This window comes from Nelusetta ayraudi, unplaced genomic scaffold (assembly GCF_046127955.1).
Source record: "Nelusetta ayraudi isolate G7.1 ecotype Tasmania unplaced genomic scaffold, CSIRO-AGI_Nayr_v1 ptg000146l, whole genome shotgun sequence".
NCBI classification, from domain to species: Eukaryota; Metazoa; Chordata; class Actinopteri; order Tetraodontiformes; family Monacanthidae; genus Nelusetta; species Nelusetta ayraudi.
This window is the reverse complement of record NW_027466196.1, coordinates 1177501-1191841: the sequence shown is the minus strand read 5'-3', so window position 1 is coordinate 1191841 and position 14341 is coordinate 1177501. Positions and strand designations below refer to the sequence as shown.

Here is a 14341-nt window from a genome sequence, read left to right as displayed (position 1 = left end):
CGTATCTTCCCTCTGTTCTGTAGGGAAAAAGAGAGAGATGTATGAGCACCCTGTCTTCTGTTTGGCGTCTCAAGTGATGGATTTAACCATTCGTGAGTACCCTCCTTACTCCCCAGCACCTCCTCCCTCCCTCTGCTCTCCTTGTCTTCCACTAGAAAACACCACAACACTCTACAGGTCATTGCTCTGTGCATGGAATCCATGTCAGTCTGTGCAGCCAGTGTGTGTGTGTGTGTGTGTGTGTGTGTGTGTGTGTGTGTAAGAGAGTGAGAGAGAGACTTGAATGCATTTTTACTTTGCTTGTCTGCAAATCTTGAGTTAAAGTCTTAAAGTCCCAGTGATTGTCCCGTCCAGAAGGATGTGAAGGTTGTTCTCTGCATTTGACCCATCGTCCCCTGAGGGAGCAGTGGGCAGCCAGTGCCGCTCCCTCAGGGATCACTGGGTGATCTAACCCCCCCCCCCCAGGTCCAACCCTGAATACTGAGTGCCCAGCAGGGAGGCAGTGGGAACTCTTTGGTGTGACGCGGCCGGGGATCAAACCCGCAACCTCCAAGTCTCAGGGTGGACACTCGACCACTAGACCACTGAGCTGGATGGACCATGGTCTTGAGAAGTGCTCATGACCATGGTCCATCTAAATAGGCCACCCACAGCCATTGCGGCCCATGTTCTAGTCCTAGTCCTACATTTTTGAGCCATGTGAGAGAAACACTGCCGGTGATCATTTCTCTGTCTCAACTCAACTCAACTTTATTGTCAGACATCACACACATACTGGACATATGTTGTCTCATAGTTCACACAAATATAACGTCATGATTCTGATACTGACGCCAGATCAAAGGTCAAATCGTGAGTCTTGTGTGTTCTATAAAGCCTCTCCTAAAAACAAAATGTGTTCAACATTGAAGGTAAACGCGACTCCAAGACTGCATGCATATTTCTGATATGTTAATATGAACCTAATCTGTAATCTCCGCCTTTGGTCTGAGATTTCCTCTTTTGATTGCCTCTTCACTGCTGTGCTGTATTAAATTCATACTTCACACTCACACTCTACCTGATGGTTTCCTCTGCTCATCTTATCTCCATCTTTGAATCTTGTCCATGCTTTTAAGTTGAAACTTTCACTTGGTAGAGAAATCTCATTAAAAAAACAGAAGACTTCAGGTGACTTTACTCTGTCTGTCTGACCCTTTCCTGTCAGGCCATTCTTGACTGGGATGCTCTGAGTCTGTTCTAACGTGTTACCTCTGTGATGCAATCATTGTTCAACAAAGACACATCTGAACTTCACTCAACCTGTTCAGGATGTGACAGAATTTGCATTGCCGTATAGCATGCCGATAACTATCTGCTATATTGGTGTGATAATCTGAGATTTTTTTCGTCATTGTATTGTACATGATATACTATAGTGATTGTGTTACTGAAAGGCATCTTAAGTGTATCCAGAAATTGTGGCGAGGAATCAAAGGCAGGTCTGGTTCCCATTGGCTGGGACGGAGCGCAGTCTGTTCTGGTGGGTTTTATGTAGAGGGAGGTGAGAGTTGAAGCAGGGTGTTACTGTGGTGAGAGCTTCCATTTTACCTGCTTAGGTTTCAATCTTGTCTGAATTCTGAATTTCATTTGCAGGTGAATAAATAAGCAGCAACTGTTCTTTTTTTATTCCATATCTGGCCACGAGGTCTTGGAATGGCTTGAAGTTGTTACTCCCCCTCACATGCTTCAAGTGAGTAGAATAGTCAGCGATACCAGAAAAGCGATCTGTACGCCTGGACAGAAGCCTGGACTCTGGAGAGAGAGTAATGCATCATCAGCATAGAGAGAGATTTTCTCATTTAAACTTGATATTTGAATGCCTTGGTGTTTCTGGTTTTGCCAGAACGCGGCTGCTAATTATTGAATGAGTTTAGTGAATAGTGATGGGGAAAGTGGGCTGCCCTGTCCTTGTGTACCGGTCCCTGTGTTGTTGACAGGGGAGAACTGCTCCAGACTGCTGGGATTCTGGTTGTGTATTCCATAGTTTCTCCATGCAGTCTGGTATTTTCTCATGGTAGTTGCACTTTAAGACCATCCTCTGACTCCAGACTCTGCTCTTAGTCCACATGGGCAGGATCTTCAGAACCAGCCAAGGCCAGAGGTGTTTCTTGCATAAGGAAAATATAACACAAGTATAGATAAGTTATGTTGAGCACACTGAACATAAAATCCATGGTTCAGGGACAACGACCCTGGAGGGTTTTTCATCTGGATGAGGTTGATTTATGATGTTTATATCTTGGTAAAAGCTAAGGGTTTGGTCAAAGTCTTGCTGCTGGTGAGCTGCCATCTTTGAAGGAGGACGGTGGCCCTGAGTACGTTGTCAGGTGGGCTTCCTTAAATATTTGACTTGACCTTGACCCCCCCCCCCCCCCCACTGTATTCCCCAGCGCATCACCGTGCTTATCCCAAAGCCTTCAGCCAATTTCAAAATGCAACCTAACGTTCGCAGCGTTTCAAATTGAATCCCAGGGCAGACAATCACGGCTCTATGGCACAAAGTCAATCTGCTCACTCAACGTTGGTTACGATGAAGCTATGATTTGAAGCTCATCAGGACATTCTGTGGTGCTGACTAGTGTGTGAGCACAATGTGAACTGAAAAGAGACACTGCGATAAGCACATGATAAACACAAGGTAACAGTCGCCTTACTGCATGATGAGCGTTCAGTGTGCATTTTATCATTTCCATGTTTCCTATGACAGTGTTGTCAACATTCACAGCCCACTGCCTCTACCGCTGGTTCAGGCTGAGGTTCGGCTCTTTAGAGGCCACGGCCACGCCCATTATTTTCTGAGCGACTTTCTTCTAAACTCAGGGACAGCATGACCTGCATGATGAATCATTCTGACTCTCCAGGCAGTCACATTTATTACAGTAAAACACGGGACACAGTTCCAACTGGGAATGACTTTACAGACGTTGCACTGCATGAATGTAGCAGCAGCAGGACTGTGGAGCTTTCGGACAGGTTTGGTGCTGACTGGTGGCTTTTGTCCTGCAGAGAACGTGGGACGCCTGGTTACCCCTGCCAAGAAACTGGAGGACAACATTCGCCTTGCTGAGTTGGTGATTGAGGTGCTCCAGCAAAATGAGGAGCACCATGCTGAGGTAAGAGTGCCCACTGCACAGTCAGCGCACGCAAACACTCGCACACACTGCGTGTACGGTGAATGGCCAGTCTACAGTCATGGCTGGTAGTTGACCACCCTGGGGGACCTCTGTCACACAGATAGAGAGCAGCACTGTGAACGAGAGCCACAGTGCAACAGTTCATCTTCCAGACAAAGGAGAATGTCCACTGTCTTTTCCAGGCAACAGTTGGAATTGCACTGCATGATCTTCTGAGGTGGAGGTAGATGGAGGCGAGGGCCTTGCAAACAAACGACACTGTCGCTACAGTGAAACTATGGATGCAGCGGTCAAACGCTCAGTCACTGTACACTGGATCAAATCTAAAATCTTCCCTTGGTGTCGTCAAGTGTCTCACGTTTTGTAGTGCATCGTGCTTTTAGGTTCTAAAACACAGAACAATAGTTCTCCTTTTGAACACACACTTTTGAATTCCAGTGATCTCTGATAAAGGCCCAACGTCTCTCACCTCAAACACCCTGCAGCTGTGTCAGTGGACGATGATAGACTGCATTACGTTGAAGGGCAAAGAGGGGGAAAACAAGAAAATAGAAGTCGAGTGTGATCACCAATGACGGCAACTTCCTGTCAGCAGACGTATTGTGCTTTCTATTGTGTGTTTGAGGCCGAGTCAAAATTGATTGTTCCTTTATTCCTTTTCTACTTTTCATTTGAATGATTCGTTCTGATTTGCGGGGGGAAATGTTAAGCAGGGCAAAGAGGTACGTGACTGTTTCCTGTCCCGTGCACCTGCTTCTGTTCCTCTGCATAGAAAACAGTACAAAGTTCTGGATGTTCTCACTGTGTTCCTTCTTGAGCCCAAGGAGCACCTTGTACCTGGTTTTCTACCCCCCCCCCCCCAGCCCCCAGCCCCCCTCCCCTGACAATGCTAACCCTCCCTGTGATGATTGCCTGTGTGCCCGTGACCCCACAAAGTTCACGTGAACTTGGGGAAGGTGTGCCGCCGCCCACTTCTCCCTCCCAGACGCTCATTTATCTCCATTGATCCCTCAGGATGCGTCACAATGGGGAAAATGTGAGGCATGTTTCTGTGATGGTTTCCAGGGAAACGCTTCCCTGGTTGGCACACTCGCTCCAAGTGTGTGAACCTTCCCTGGAAGCAGCATTAGATGCCCTGGCACAGATATCGCTGTGGTTACTACACATATTCCTGAATCGTTCTAAATTATAGTTGAAATTTCTTTGGTGAAATCTGTGTGTTACTGTTCCCCTCTTGTGGCCCTAATGCTGGTTCTAATGCTGGTTCTAATGCTGGTTCCACCTCATCCCAAAGTGAATATGTATCTCCTGTATCAGCAGTTTGTGTCCAGTTTGCAGCTCCCATGCAGTCATCTGTCTTTAACTCCATATTGTTTATCCAAACCAAGCTGAGTCGAGTCACAACATGAAAAAAAATGAAATTGCAAGACGATGACACAAAGAAAAGTGCTGCAGTTCCACTGCAGAATAACATGTAGATAGTTGACATAAGGCAAGGTTACATTGTTAACATTTAACAACAAAGTCAATCCATTTGTCAATGAAAACTGCAGTATTTACCAATACACAATTAACGTGCTTGTTACTGATGAGTTAAACATGTTGTAAACTACATCCTTATGAGAATTCATGTCAGGAAAATGATTTGTAAACGATGCATTGGGTATTTGTTAATGCTTAACCAATGCCTACTAGTGTGTACTTATTATAAAGTGTTACCAATGCATTCATTTGACGTGCAGCTGGTGGCCTCCGAGCACACGTTAGTATCACGACTAAAGTTTGTGAAGTTTGTCACCACTATCTTATTTCCTTACCAATATTCTCCCTTCAGAACCTGTTGACACAGATTGCTGACAGTTCAGCCCGTTTCGCAGGGAAGAACTTTAATCATTCTGTATTCTTATATGTTGAAATTTAAAGATGACCCTCCCCGACACGTTACCTTTGACAAACACGGATTCTATTCTGATAAAAAAAAAAGAAGACGAGTGAAGAGATGATTGCATGAGTAGCACATTTTGGAAGCATCATCTTTCCAACTCCACTACACCAAATTACAAGAGCTCCCAAGGCAAGTGCATGCACCCTCCACCACCACCACCACCACCACCACCTCCACCTCCTCCACCACCACCACCACCACCACCAGCCCCACCTGCTCATGTCTGCTCATGGATACATTTCTGTTGCAGTGTTGACAGCTTGCTGTGAACACTACTTAAGGGTCTCTGGAGAGGAACAACAAGTGTGAGAATGTGTGGAGTCATTAAAGTGTTTTTGATGTGCATGAGAGTCCTCCGCTCCCCAACCGTCACTTAACTCAATGTGTTTCGTGCAGAGACGTCACGTGTGACAGGCACAGCTCACTGGCGTCTCGTCTCTGCTCTTGAGTGACAGTCAAGGAGCTGTGAAAATTCAAGGAGCTCTGCCGTGCTTGTGAAGGAGCTGCTGCTGCCGCCGCCGCTGCTGCTGCTGCTGCTTCCTTTGTGGGCCAACACATAATCCTTGTGTTTTCTTTTTGGTTTGCAACAGATGCAATGGATGATGATGTATTTGTGCAAAAACAAACAAACAAACAAACAAACAAACAATCAGATTTCTGGCTGGGTTATTTGTTTGTTCTTCTTGTCTCACCCCCCCCCCCCTCCCCCTCCCTCCTCACTGCACCTTGGACCCTTGGGTTACTGGGATCCTGTCTTTTCTTTATGTGTCTCATGTTCTTCCTCTTAAGGCCTTTGCATGGTGGTCAGACCTGATGGTGGAGCATGCTGAGACCTTCTTATGTCTCTACTCAGCTGACATGGACGCAGCCCTTGAAGTTCAGCCACCTGACAGCTGGGACAGCTTTCCTCTGTTCCAGCTGCTCAACGACTTCCTGAGAGCAGACTGTGAGTCAGGGGCCCTGATGTGTTTGCATACATAGACATACGACGTGTCTAATATGAACATATGGTCTGTGGAGGCGCAGGGTTCTCCCTGGTGAACTGCATGGCTGTGTCTGTACACTGCAAATCCTCTCTGGTTCTGACTGATGGTCGCATTGAAACAAGCTTGTCAGTATTTGTCAGCAGGGAAGAATTTCCCAAGAACAAAGAGATATCAGAAGTTAAAAAAAATAAAATAAAAAAAAGAAATTAAATAATGCACCATTATTTTGAAAATTAATTCAAATATGACAAGATATTTAACACTTCATATGTTTAAAATATATTCATATATTTTAAATTGAAATGAAAATTCAAATTGAGAAACCGTTTCTTCCATGTACGTAAGCGTGCACTTGTGTCCTGACAGCCTCTGCATTGACTGACTGGAAATGCAGAGGCTGTCGCTTCCCACCGCTTTTACATCATAGCAGGTAATGCAACAATGTCTCTCATAGTCAATCAATCCACTTTTATTTGAGAAAAAGCCCTAAATCGCAGCCCCTGGCACCTTGAATCCCTCTCGCACAGTCAAAGAGGAAGCAGAGCGATGCCTCCAGAGCAGGCAGAGAGCGACAGCGGCCAGGAAATGATTAGGAAATATGGGGACATCTTCGTCACAGAAGGTCATTCCATCTGCTGCCCACAGCCATGCATTTATGTTGCAGTAAATAGCCTTAGCACCAGATAGGCGCCAAAGTGGGACTGGCATTTGAAGAGCTAATGAGGTCTAAAGCTGGGGTAGGTGGGCCGCGGCGGCGAGCCCTGCGAACACACTCCTGGACACAACACATCCAAGTGGACAGCAGCCGCTCAAGTGGCTAATTGGAAGAGTGACAATCAGCCAACACAACAAACATTGCACCTACTGTGTATGATCGACCTTGACTCCAATGCCAGCACACGCACACACACACACACACACACACACACACACACACGCACACAAGCGCTCAGAGGGGAAGAGGAAAAGAAAGACAAAGATGCCCTGATGCAGTGTGTGGAGCCGTGAGGCATCACAGTGCTGCACCACACTGGCCCCCAGTTTATCTCCTGTGGTCTTTGTCACTGTTGCCTTTTTATCAGTTGACTGCAGGCAATGTGTTTGCTCTGCCGAGTTTATAAATATCACAGGACTTTATCCCCTTTATTTAGGAATAGTGACGAGCACAGCAAGTCACACCTGCTAATGAAAAGTTGCAGACGCTGACCTCCCTCATTAGTGTTCATCATCATCAACCTGCCTTGGTTTGAGTCTTCATGTTCATGCCAATGCACGGATAGCGAAGGGCTCTGTGTGCGTGACTTTGTCAGAACAAAAAGGACAGTCGGGTTACTATTGACCGTGAAGATCCCAGTCATTGTCACATCCCTTTGTCCTCCGCATTTGACCCATCAACCCCTGAGGGAGCGGTGGCCGGCAGCGGTACTGCGCCCAGGAACCATTGGCTGATCCAAACCCCCCCGCCCCCAATTCCAACCCTGAATACCGAGTGCCCAGCAGGGAGGCAGTGGGGGCCATTTGTATAGCATTTGGCATGGAGATGGAAGCCGCAACCTCCCAGTCCCAGGGTCGGACGCTCGACCACTGGACCACTCTGCTGGTTACCAGTGAGCACGAATGAGTGCTGTGCTTTGTATCCTGACGTGATTGAAGAGGAGTTCATCTGCTTTCTCTCCCAGATAATCTGTGCAATGGAAAGTTCCACAAGCACCTGCAGGACCTCTACGCTCCTTTGGTAGTGAGATATGTGGACCTGATGGAGTCCTCCATTGCCCAGTCTATTCACAGAGGGTTTGAAAGAGAATCCTGGGAACCAGTCAAGTAAGCATACCTCTGCCAGTCTTAACCTGTTTTCTCCTCCGTCTGAAGTCAAATATGTTTTCATGTTTATAAGACATCTGGAAATGACTGTGATAGCAGCATGCTGCTGATTCCAATATTGAGGATGGCCGGGGGGGGGCAGAAGGCAGACACACAACAGCTGGTCCCCACACTACACGTTGAACATTATGAAGAGACACCTGGCAGTGAAGCCACATCGCTAGAAAGGGGAGAAAGCAATCGGATGAGCCAAAGTCAAATGGCCTGCAGTTGATCACAAAGAGGAAGGGAGACATTTCAACCGAAATCTGCAGACAATCCGTTGTCAATCCCTAGGAGGCAGCGTAACATCATGGATGAGGAAGGCCAGGAGGACTTTGGAGGAATGGTTTGATGGGGGAACATCCACCCTGCCATCCATCCTCCCTGCAAAAGAGGCAGATGCCAAAGCCAGTCTAGGAAAGGGAGTCGTTGTCATTGGGATTGTTGACAGAGCTTTCAGCACGAGCAGAGGCTCACTCTCCTCTGAACAATGTGATCCAGTTTGAAGAGCAGGGAAACCAACGACTGTAGGCCACCAGGTTCTTCTTGGGCAGTTACCTCATCTTTAATTTGATAGTTTAATCCTGGAGACAGGACAGCTTGTAGAGTGGGTCTGTTCCAAATTTGAGTTGGCAGCAGGAGTCCAGGAGCCCACCACACGCTTAGTGCATGGGATGACTGCCGTGTTTAGGTTCCATGTGCCCACTTTACGGATGACCCTCACAGCTTGCGTGGTTAAGAACCTCCCTGAAATCTGACTCTAAAATCCTGCAAGTGAATTGCTGACCTAGTGGCCTCTGCTCAAGGCAATGCTCTGGCTCTTAAAATTTCCATGTATTTGGAAACTCAGAGGCGAAAAGAAAAGAAATCCATTGTCCAAAGACATCCAGGTCAGGTGACCTGGGAACGCTGAATTGACTGTGCGAGCGAATGTGAGTCAAAGTTGCTGCCGACGTGTGAAGAGCGTAACCCCGCCTTGGCCTGAAGACACCCGCAATAGGTTCCTGCACCCCTGAATGCTTCTAATTAGCATTGACGATAGAACGAGGGCAGGTGCACAGACATCAGCAGAGTGAAGGAAGTCATGTGGAGGAAGGCAAAAGCAAGAGAGACTCATTGAACGCATCTCCATTTTGGTTGCATCTCTTTTTCCCATCCTTTCTGCATGAACCTTGATCTCGTCTTTCCTTTCCTTTTTATACTGTGTTTCTCTTCACAGGGGGATCACAGGCTCTCTACCCAATGTTAATCTTCAAATGCTGAAAGTACCAAACCTCACGGTCCCAAATGTTAACCTGGTCCAAATGCCCCGCCTCTCTCCGCCACACTGGACAGCGTCTAATAGTGACACAGAGTGTGTATCTGCATTTGACTGCTGTCCAAGACATGCTTGCATGTATCTGGCATGAGCGGGGCTAAACCAAAGCAGAGCTAGCACTAGCAAGCCCCCCCTCACACAGACCACAGTATCAGACCACCGAGGTCTACTCGCTGAAACTGTGTTCCAGAGAACCTGTCAAATAATAAGAATAATGATAATAATAATAATTCAATATTTTAGGTAAGAGATACAACTCAAAAATGTTTTTTTTGTTGTTGCAACCATTCACAATTTAGTTGGAATAATGAAGCACTCTGAATATATTAATAAACACTAACTTGACACCCTTCAAAACTCCTAAGTGAAACATTGTCTGCACCGTTGACGGAGGTGTCAAAGCTCTTCATATACTGCTGTCTCCTGCTGAGAGTGATGCTGCCACAGCAGCACCTCCACCCCCCCCACCCTCCCCCACTACCTCCCTTCCTCAACTGGAATGCTGTGCAAAGACAAGGAGAAAAAAAATCAGCATCAAGTTTTCATTATTTCCTTTATTGAATCTTTGTTTCTAATATTTATGATCATACACTAGAATATAACTTTTATGATAATATACAACAATAATAGTAAGATAATAGCAATTATTATTAATTATTATACATAATTATTGTTATGATTATGATGATCATTATTTTCATGTATTTGTTTACTACAATGAGGAGGAGGAAGAAGAAGAAGGAACCTGTAGCACTTCAGTAATGTTCAAGGCCGCGTTCATGCCAACTGTAGGAGATGGTAGCTCCAGTTTGGGCAAAGCAGTCACTGACTGGACAAGTGAAGCCCATCATTGTTCATTTTCATCTGCCAACCCTTTCATGAGGACTGGAAAACTGCAAGGGCTGAAGGAGCAGAAAGTGCCTCCTCCTTCTCCAGGAGTCCCAAAGTCTTTGGTGGTCATGTTGTAGATGTAGAAGATGTAGAACGGAGGCTGTTTTTCTATTAAAATGAAGGCCTGGTCCTTTCATCCTTGCATCTTTTCCTTCCTCTCAGTCTCGTCACTGTGTGACGGCGGTGAGCTGCTCTACCTTGACCTCAGTCTATTTGCTGGGGTGAAGGTCTCTGAGCAGTGGGCTGCTGTCTGTCAATCTGGCCCTTCAGTGTTCACATCATTGTTGAGTGAGATTCAACACAACCGCAACTAAAAACACCTGCGTTCATTCAACACCATCCAACTTTTCCCGCCAACATTTGTTTTATTTTCCTGCTTCTACTAAAATAATGACAGGAAAAAGCTCAAAGCTCAAGACTTATTGTGGGCCTGAACTTCCTGTGCCATTACGTCATAAAGCAGAGTGATAAGAAGATGTGTAAACATCAAGGAAGGAGCAGAGCTGCACCTGTCAGCCACCTGGCCAGGAGGAACCAGGAGGAACTTCACACGGTCCATTGTGAATACAGGACTCCACTCCTGTGGTCCATGATCTGCAGATACCTGCCGTCTTTGTCAGTCCTCCTGTTGGAGGTTGAGGAGCGTCAGTAAACTGCAGGAACTAACGCCATCCATGCAGGAGGGGGAGTGATTGATTGATGGTCACTCCATGGTTCCACTGACCGACCTGTGATTGCTCTGCAGCAACGGCTCGGGGACGTCCGAGGACCTCTTCTGGAAGTTAGACGCTCTGCAGACGTTCATTCGAGATCTCCACTGGCCAGAAGAAGAGTTTGGCAAACACCTGGAGACCCGGCTCAAGCTCATGTCCAGTGACATGATCGAATCCTGTGTTAAACGGTAACAGGCTCATACATGTACACAGTGTGTGTAGCATGACTTCTAGTGTACAAGTGGCCGACACTGTATTGACATGGCCTTCTCCTTCTCCTCCTCCTTCTCCTTCTTCTCCTTCTCCCTCTCCTCCTTCTTCTCCTTCTCCTTCTCCTCCTTAATAAATGTGATTGTAAAAAATCAAAAAAAAAAAAAAATCTTCTCCTTCTTCTCCTTCTCCTCCTTCTTCTCCTCCTTCTTCTCCTTCTCCTCCTTCTCCTTCTCCTCCTTCTTCTCCTTCTTCTCCTTCTCCTTCTTCTTCTCCTTCTCCTCCTTCTCCTTCTTCTCCTTCTCCTTCTTCTTCTCCTTCTTCTCCTTCTCCTCCTTCTTCTTCTCCTCCTTCTCCTCCTTCTCCTTCTCCTCTGAAGGACACGGGCAGCCTTCGAGGCCAAGCTGCAGAGGAGCAGTCGGGCCACAGACTTCCGCGTGCCGCAGTCCATCTGCACCATGTTCAACGTCATGGTGGACGCCAAGGGCCAGTCAGCCAAGCTGTGTGCCATGGACCTGGGCCAGGAGGTAGGCAGAGTCTCCAGCCTGTCCCCATTTGACAGTGAAATGGTGCGTCCGGTTTTGAGTGGACCCTGGAGGAGGTTTGTCCTGTACTCCTGGGTTGTCTGGAATGTCAATTTATTCCGGTTGCAAACTCACGTTTGTTTCCGTACAAACTGGAATCTATGTAGCTGCAGGCAATCCCACTGGCCAACCCATTCACAACACCTGCATACTGGCTGTGCAGAGCAGCAGCAGACCATGACTCGGGATCACTGGTTCTTCACTCAGCTTTATGTATTCCAGTCCGTTGTCAAAGTCGTCCATCCTGCACTTTATTGACTGGTGTGTAAAAATATCTTCAGTGAACAGATTTCAATACGATGTGAACACACAGCTCACTTCTGGAGTCTGACGGTACCAAAGCAGATCAAACTACATGAACCACGTACTTTATTGAAAGCCCATCTGAAGTTGGTATGGATCACTACTGGTGTGTGATGGTCACCATGGACACGACACATCCCCCTTCCTGTTACCTTAATTATGGAAATATTTGCATTGTCTAGATTTCACATCACTGAACCTCGCTCAAAATAACACAAACAACACCTTTGTTTTTTTCCTGCTTGGTATGTTGGTTTGAAGTGAGCATGGCTTGAAGTGTTTTTTTTTTTTGTGTATTTTCTTTGCCTTATATTTCCTTATATTAACGTGTGTCCTGTCTCGTCCTGTGTTTTCACACGTCACGTTGCTTCTTTCTTTCTTCTTCTGTCATCTTTTTCTCCTCCCTTCTGGTGCCAGTTTGGTAGAGAGTGGGTAAGTGCGGCTAATCCCACCCCTTAATTCCCCAACATCTAATTAGTCATCAGTTTTCCCTCGCCGTCCCCCTGCCCCCTATTGTTTGGATATCATTAGCATATGTGTTGATGGTCTTGAATATACATGGAGCAGACGTGAGATTTCTCGGATTTCACAGAATCTGGAGACTGACAGTAATTTCTAACGATGAATTCATTACAGTCCTCTGCTGTTCCGCTGCTGCTCCCAGGCAAAGTGAGAGGCTTCTGCACAGTGTTCCCAGTGCCGGAGCCTCTTCATCACCACCACTAACCACACTGGCAATCCTCGGGTTTTCCTGCTTGTTTTGCTGCTGCGTTCCCTTCCTGGTCTCACGGCGTCATCGCTTAGCAGCCCCTCGTGTACGACTGAAGCCCCCTTTCCAACCAGTTAACCCCCAGTGCTCCCCCAGTTCCCCAGTTCAGCCCCTCAATAATGCTGTCAGTAATGCTGACACGTAGCACCAGGACAAGATGCAGCTTCCAGGCAGCTTCATCTGCTGCCTGCTGCAGCTTACAAACATGTTGCTGCCTTAGTTTCTTTATTTTTCATTCATTTCTGGATTTATTTCTGGATTTATCTATTTATACATGTGACCATTTCAATTCAAAGTCTGTTTTATTTCTTTATTTTTTGCTATTTGCCATGAGAAGATGAGCTGTTGAAAGGAGAGATTAAAATATTTCTCAGTTATTATAGAAGAGTAACACGGTGTGTTTCCTCTTCTTCTTCTTCTTCTTCTTCTTCAGAGGCAATACCATTCCCAAATTGACGATCTGATTGAGGAGACGGTGAGGGAGATGATCACTCTCCTGGTGGCCAAGGTATGAACAGTGTTGCTGTTGTTGCTTGAAGATCCAGTGGAGGAATGTTTGAAGCCCAGCGAGAGAAATATTAAGATTCAACTTTACTGTCAGTGCACATAGTTGCACAAGTGCAGGGCAACCCAATGCTGTTAGCAATCCAACCAGAAGTGCCTGGCAGTCACTTTCATTACAATGTGCTGTATATAATAATAACTTTATTTATATAGCACCTGTTGAAAAAAAAAAAAAAATGTACCAAGTGCTCTACATATAAAACAACTGTGGAACTGTGAAGCCATGCAGACAAGAACCCAGAAACAACATGAAAACAATGGAGCAAGAATAAAACCGAGGCATTCAAACAGCTTTTAATGAGCACATAATAAAAAAACACATTATATAATGTAATTCACACACACACACACACACACATATGTATATATAGTGCAAATGAATAAATAACTGTTGTTATAAAGTGCAAATATGAAATAATGTATTAATTTAAGTATTAATTTGATAATAATTGCCATACAGTGCAGTGCAGTATTTATATAGCAGGTTAAAAACATACAGATGGGATTTCTATGAATCTAGTGATTTACCATGATTGTGATGATTGCAGCGTGTCCATGAGTGCAGGCAGGTACTGGCAGTGATGCCAGGAGGCAGTGGCCATGAGTGCGCTACAGTTCCAGTATATGTACAGTAAAGTATGGTTGAGTTGAGTGTCTCAGCTGCTGCATGGAAACACTGGCACACTGCCACTCAGCCTGGATTCTGTCTGTCCTTCAGTTTGTGGTCATCCTAGAGAGCGTGTTGGCCAAGCTGTCCCGATACGACGAGGGGACGCTCTTCTCGTCCTTCCTGTCCTTCACTGTGAGTCACAGCACACACCACTTGGCAGAGGTGCCAAGTCACCAAGTACAAATACTCTGTTTGGTGTACTCCAGTACAAATCCATATTGGATTCTGATATTAAAAGTGTAAACATCCAATAACGAGTCATGAGTCAGAATGAATGATCATTGTCATATTACTGATTACAATTTGCTATATAAATATATATTGGTATATATACATATATATAAATATA

At 45.9% G+C, this 14341-nt stretch overlaps 1 protein-coding gene and 1 long non-coding RNA gene across 2 annotated transcripts in view; one reads left to right on the top strand and one right to left on the bottom strand.

The window, feature by feature from the left end:
• The window catches only part of cadpsa (Ca2+-dependent activator protein for secretion a), a 69351-nt gene that overhangs the window by 36597 nt on the left and 18413 nt on the right, over positions 1–14341 (top strand). The window contains exons 17-24 of the mRNA XM_076013200.1: positions 24–92; positions 3049–3155; positions 5911–6067; positions 7787–7928; positions 10925–11080; positions 11482–11629; positions 13192–13266; positions 14041–14124. Coding sequence (XP_075869315.1) covers positions 24–92; positions 3049–3155; positions 5911–6067; positions 7787–7928; positions 10925–11080; positions 11482–11629; positions 13192–13266; positions 14041–14124 — 938 coding nt within the window. The remainder of the gene's footprint in view (positions 1–23; positions 93–3048; positions 3156–5910; positions 6068–7786; positions 7929–10924; positions 11081–11481; positions 11630–13191; positions 13267–14040; positions 14125–14341) is intronic.
• Positions 1–14341, bottom strand: part of LOC142879788 (uncharacterized) — a 236548-nt gene that overhangs the window by 210660 nt on the left and 11547 nt on the right. The gene's annotated exons all lie outside the window — the stretch shown is intronic.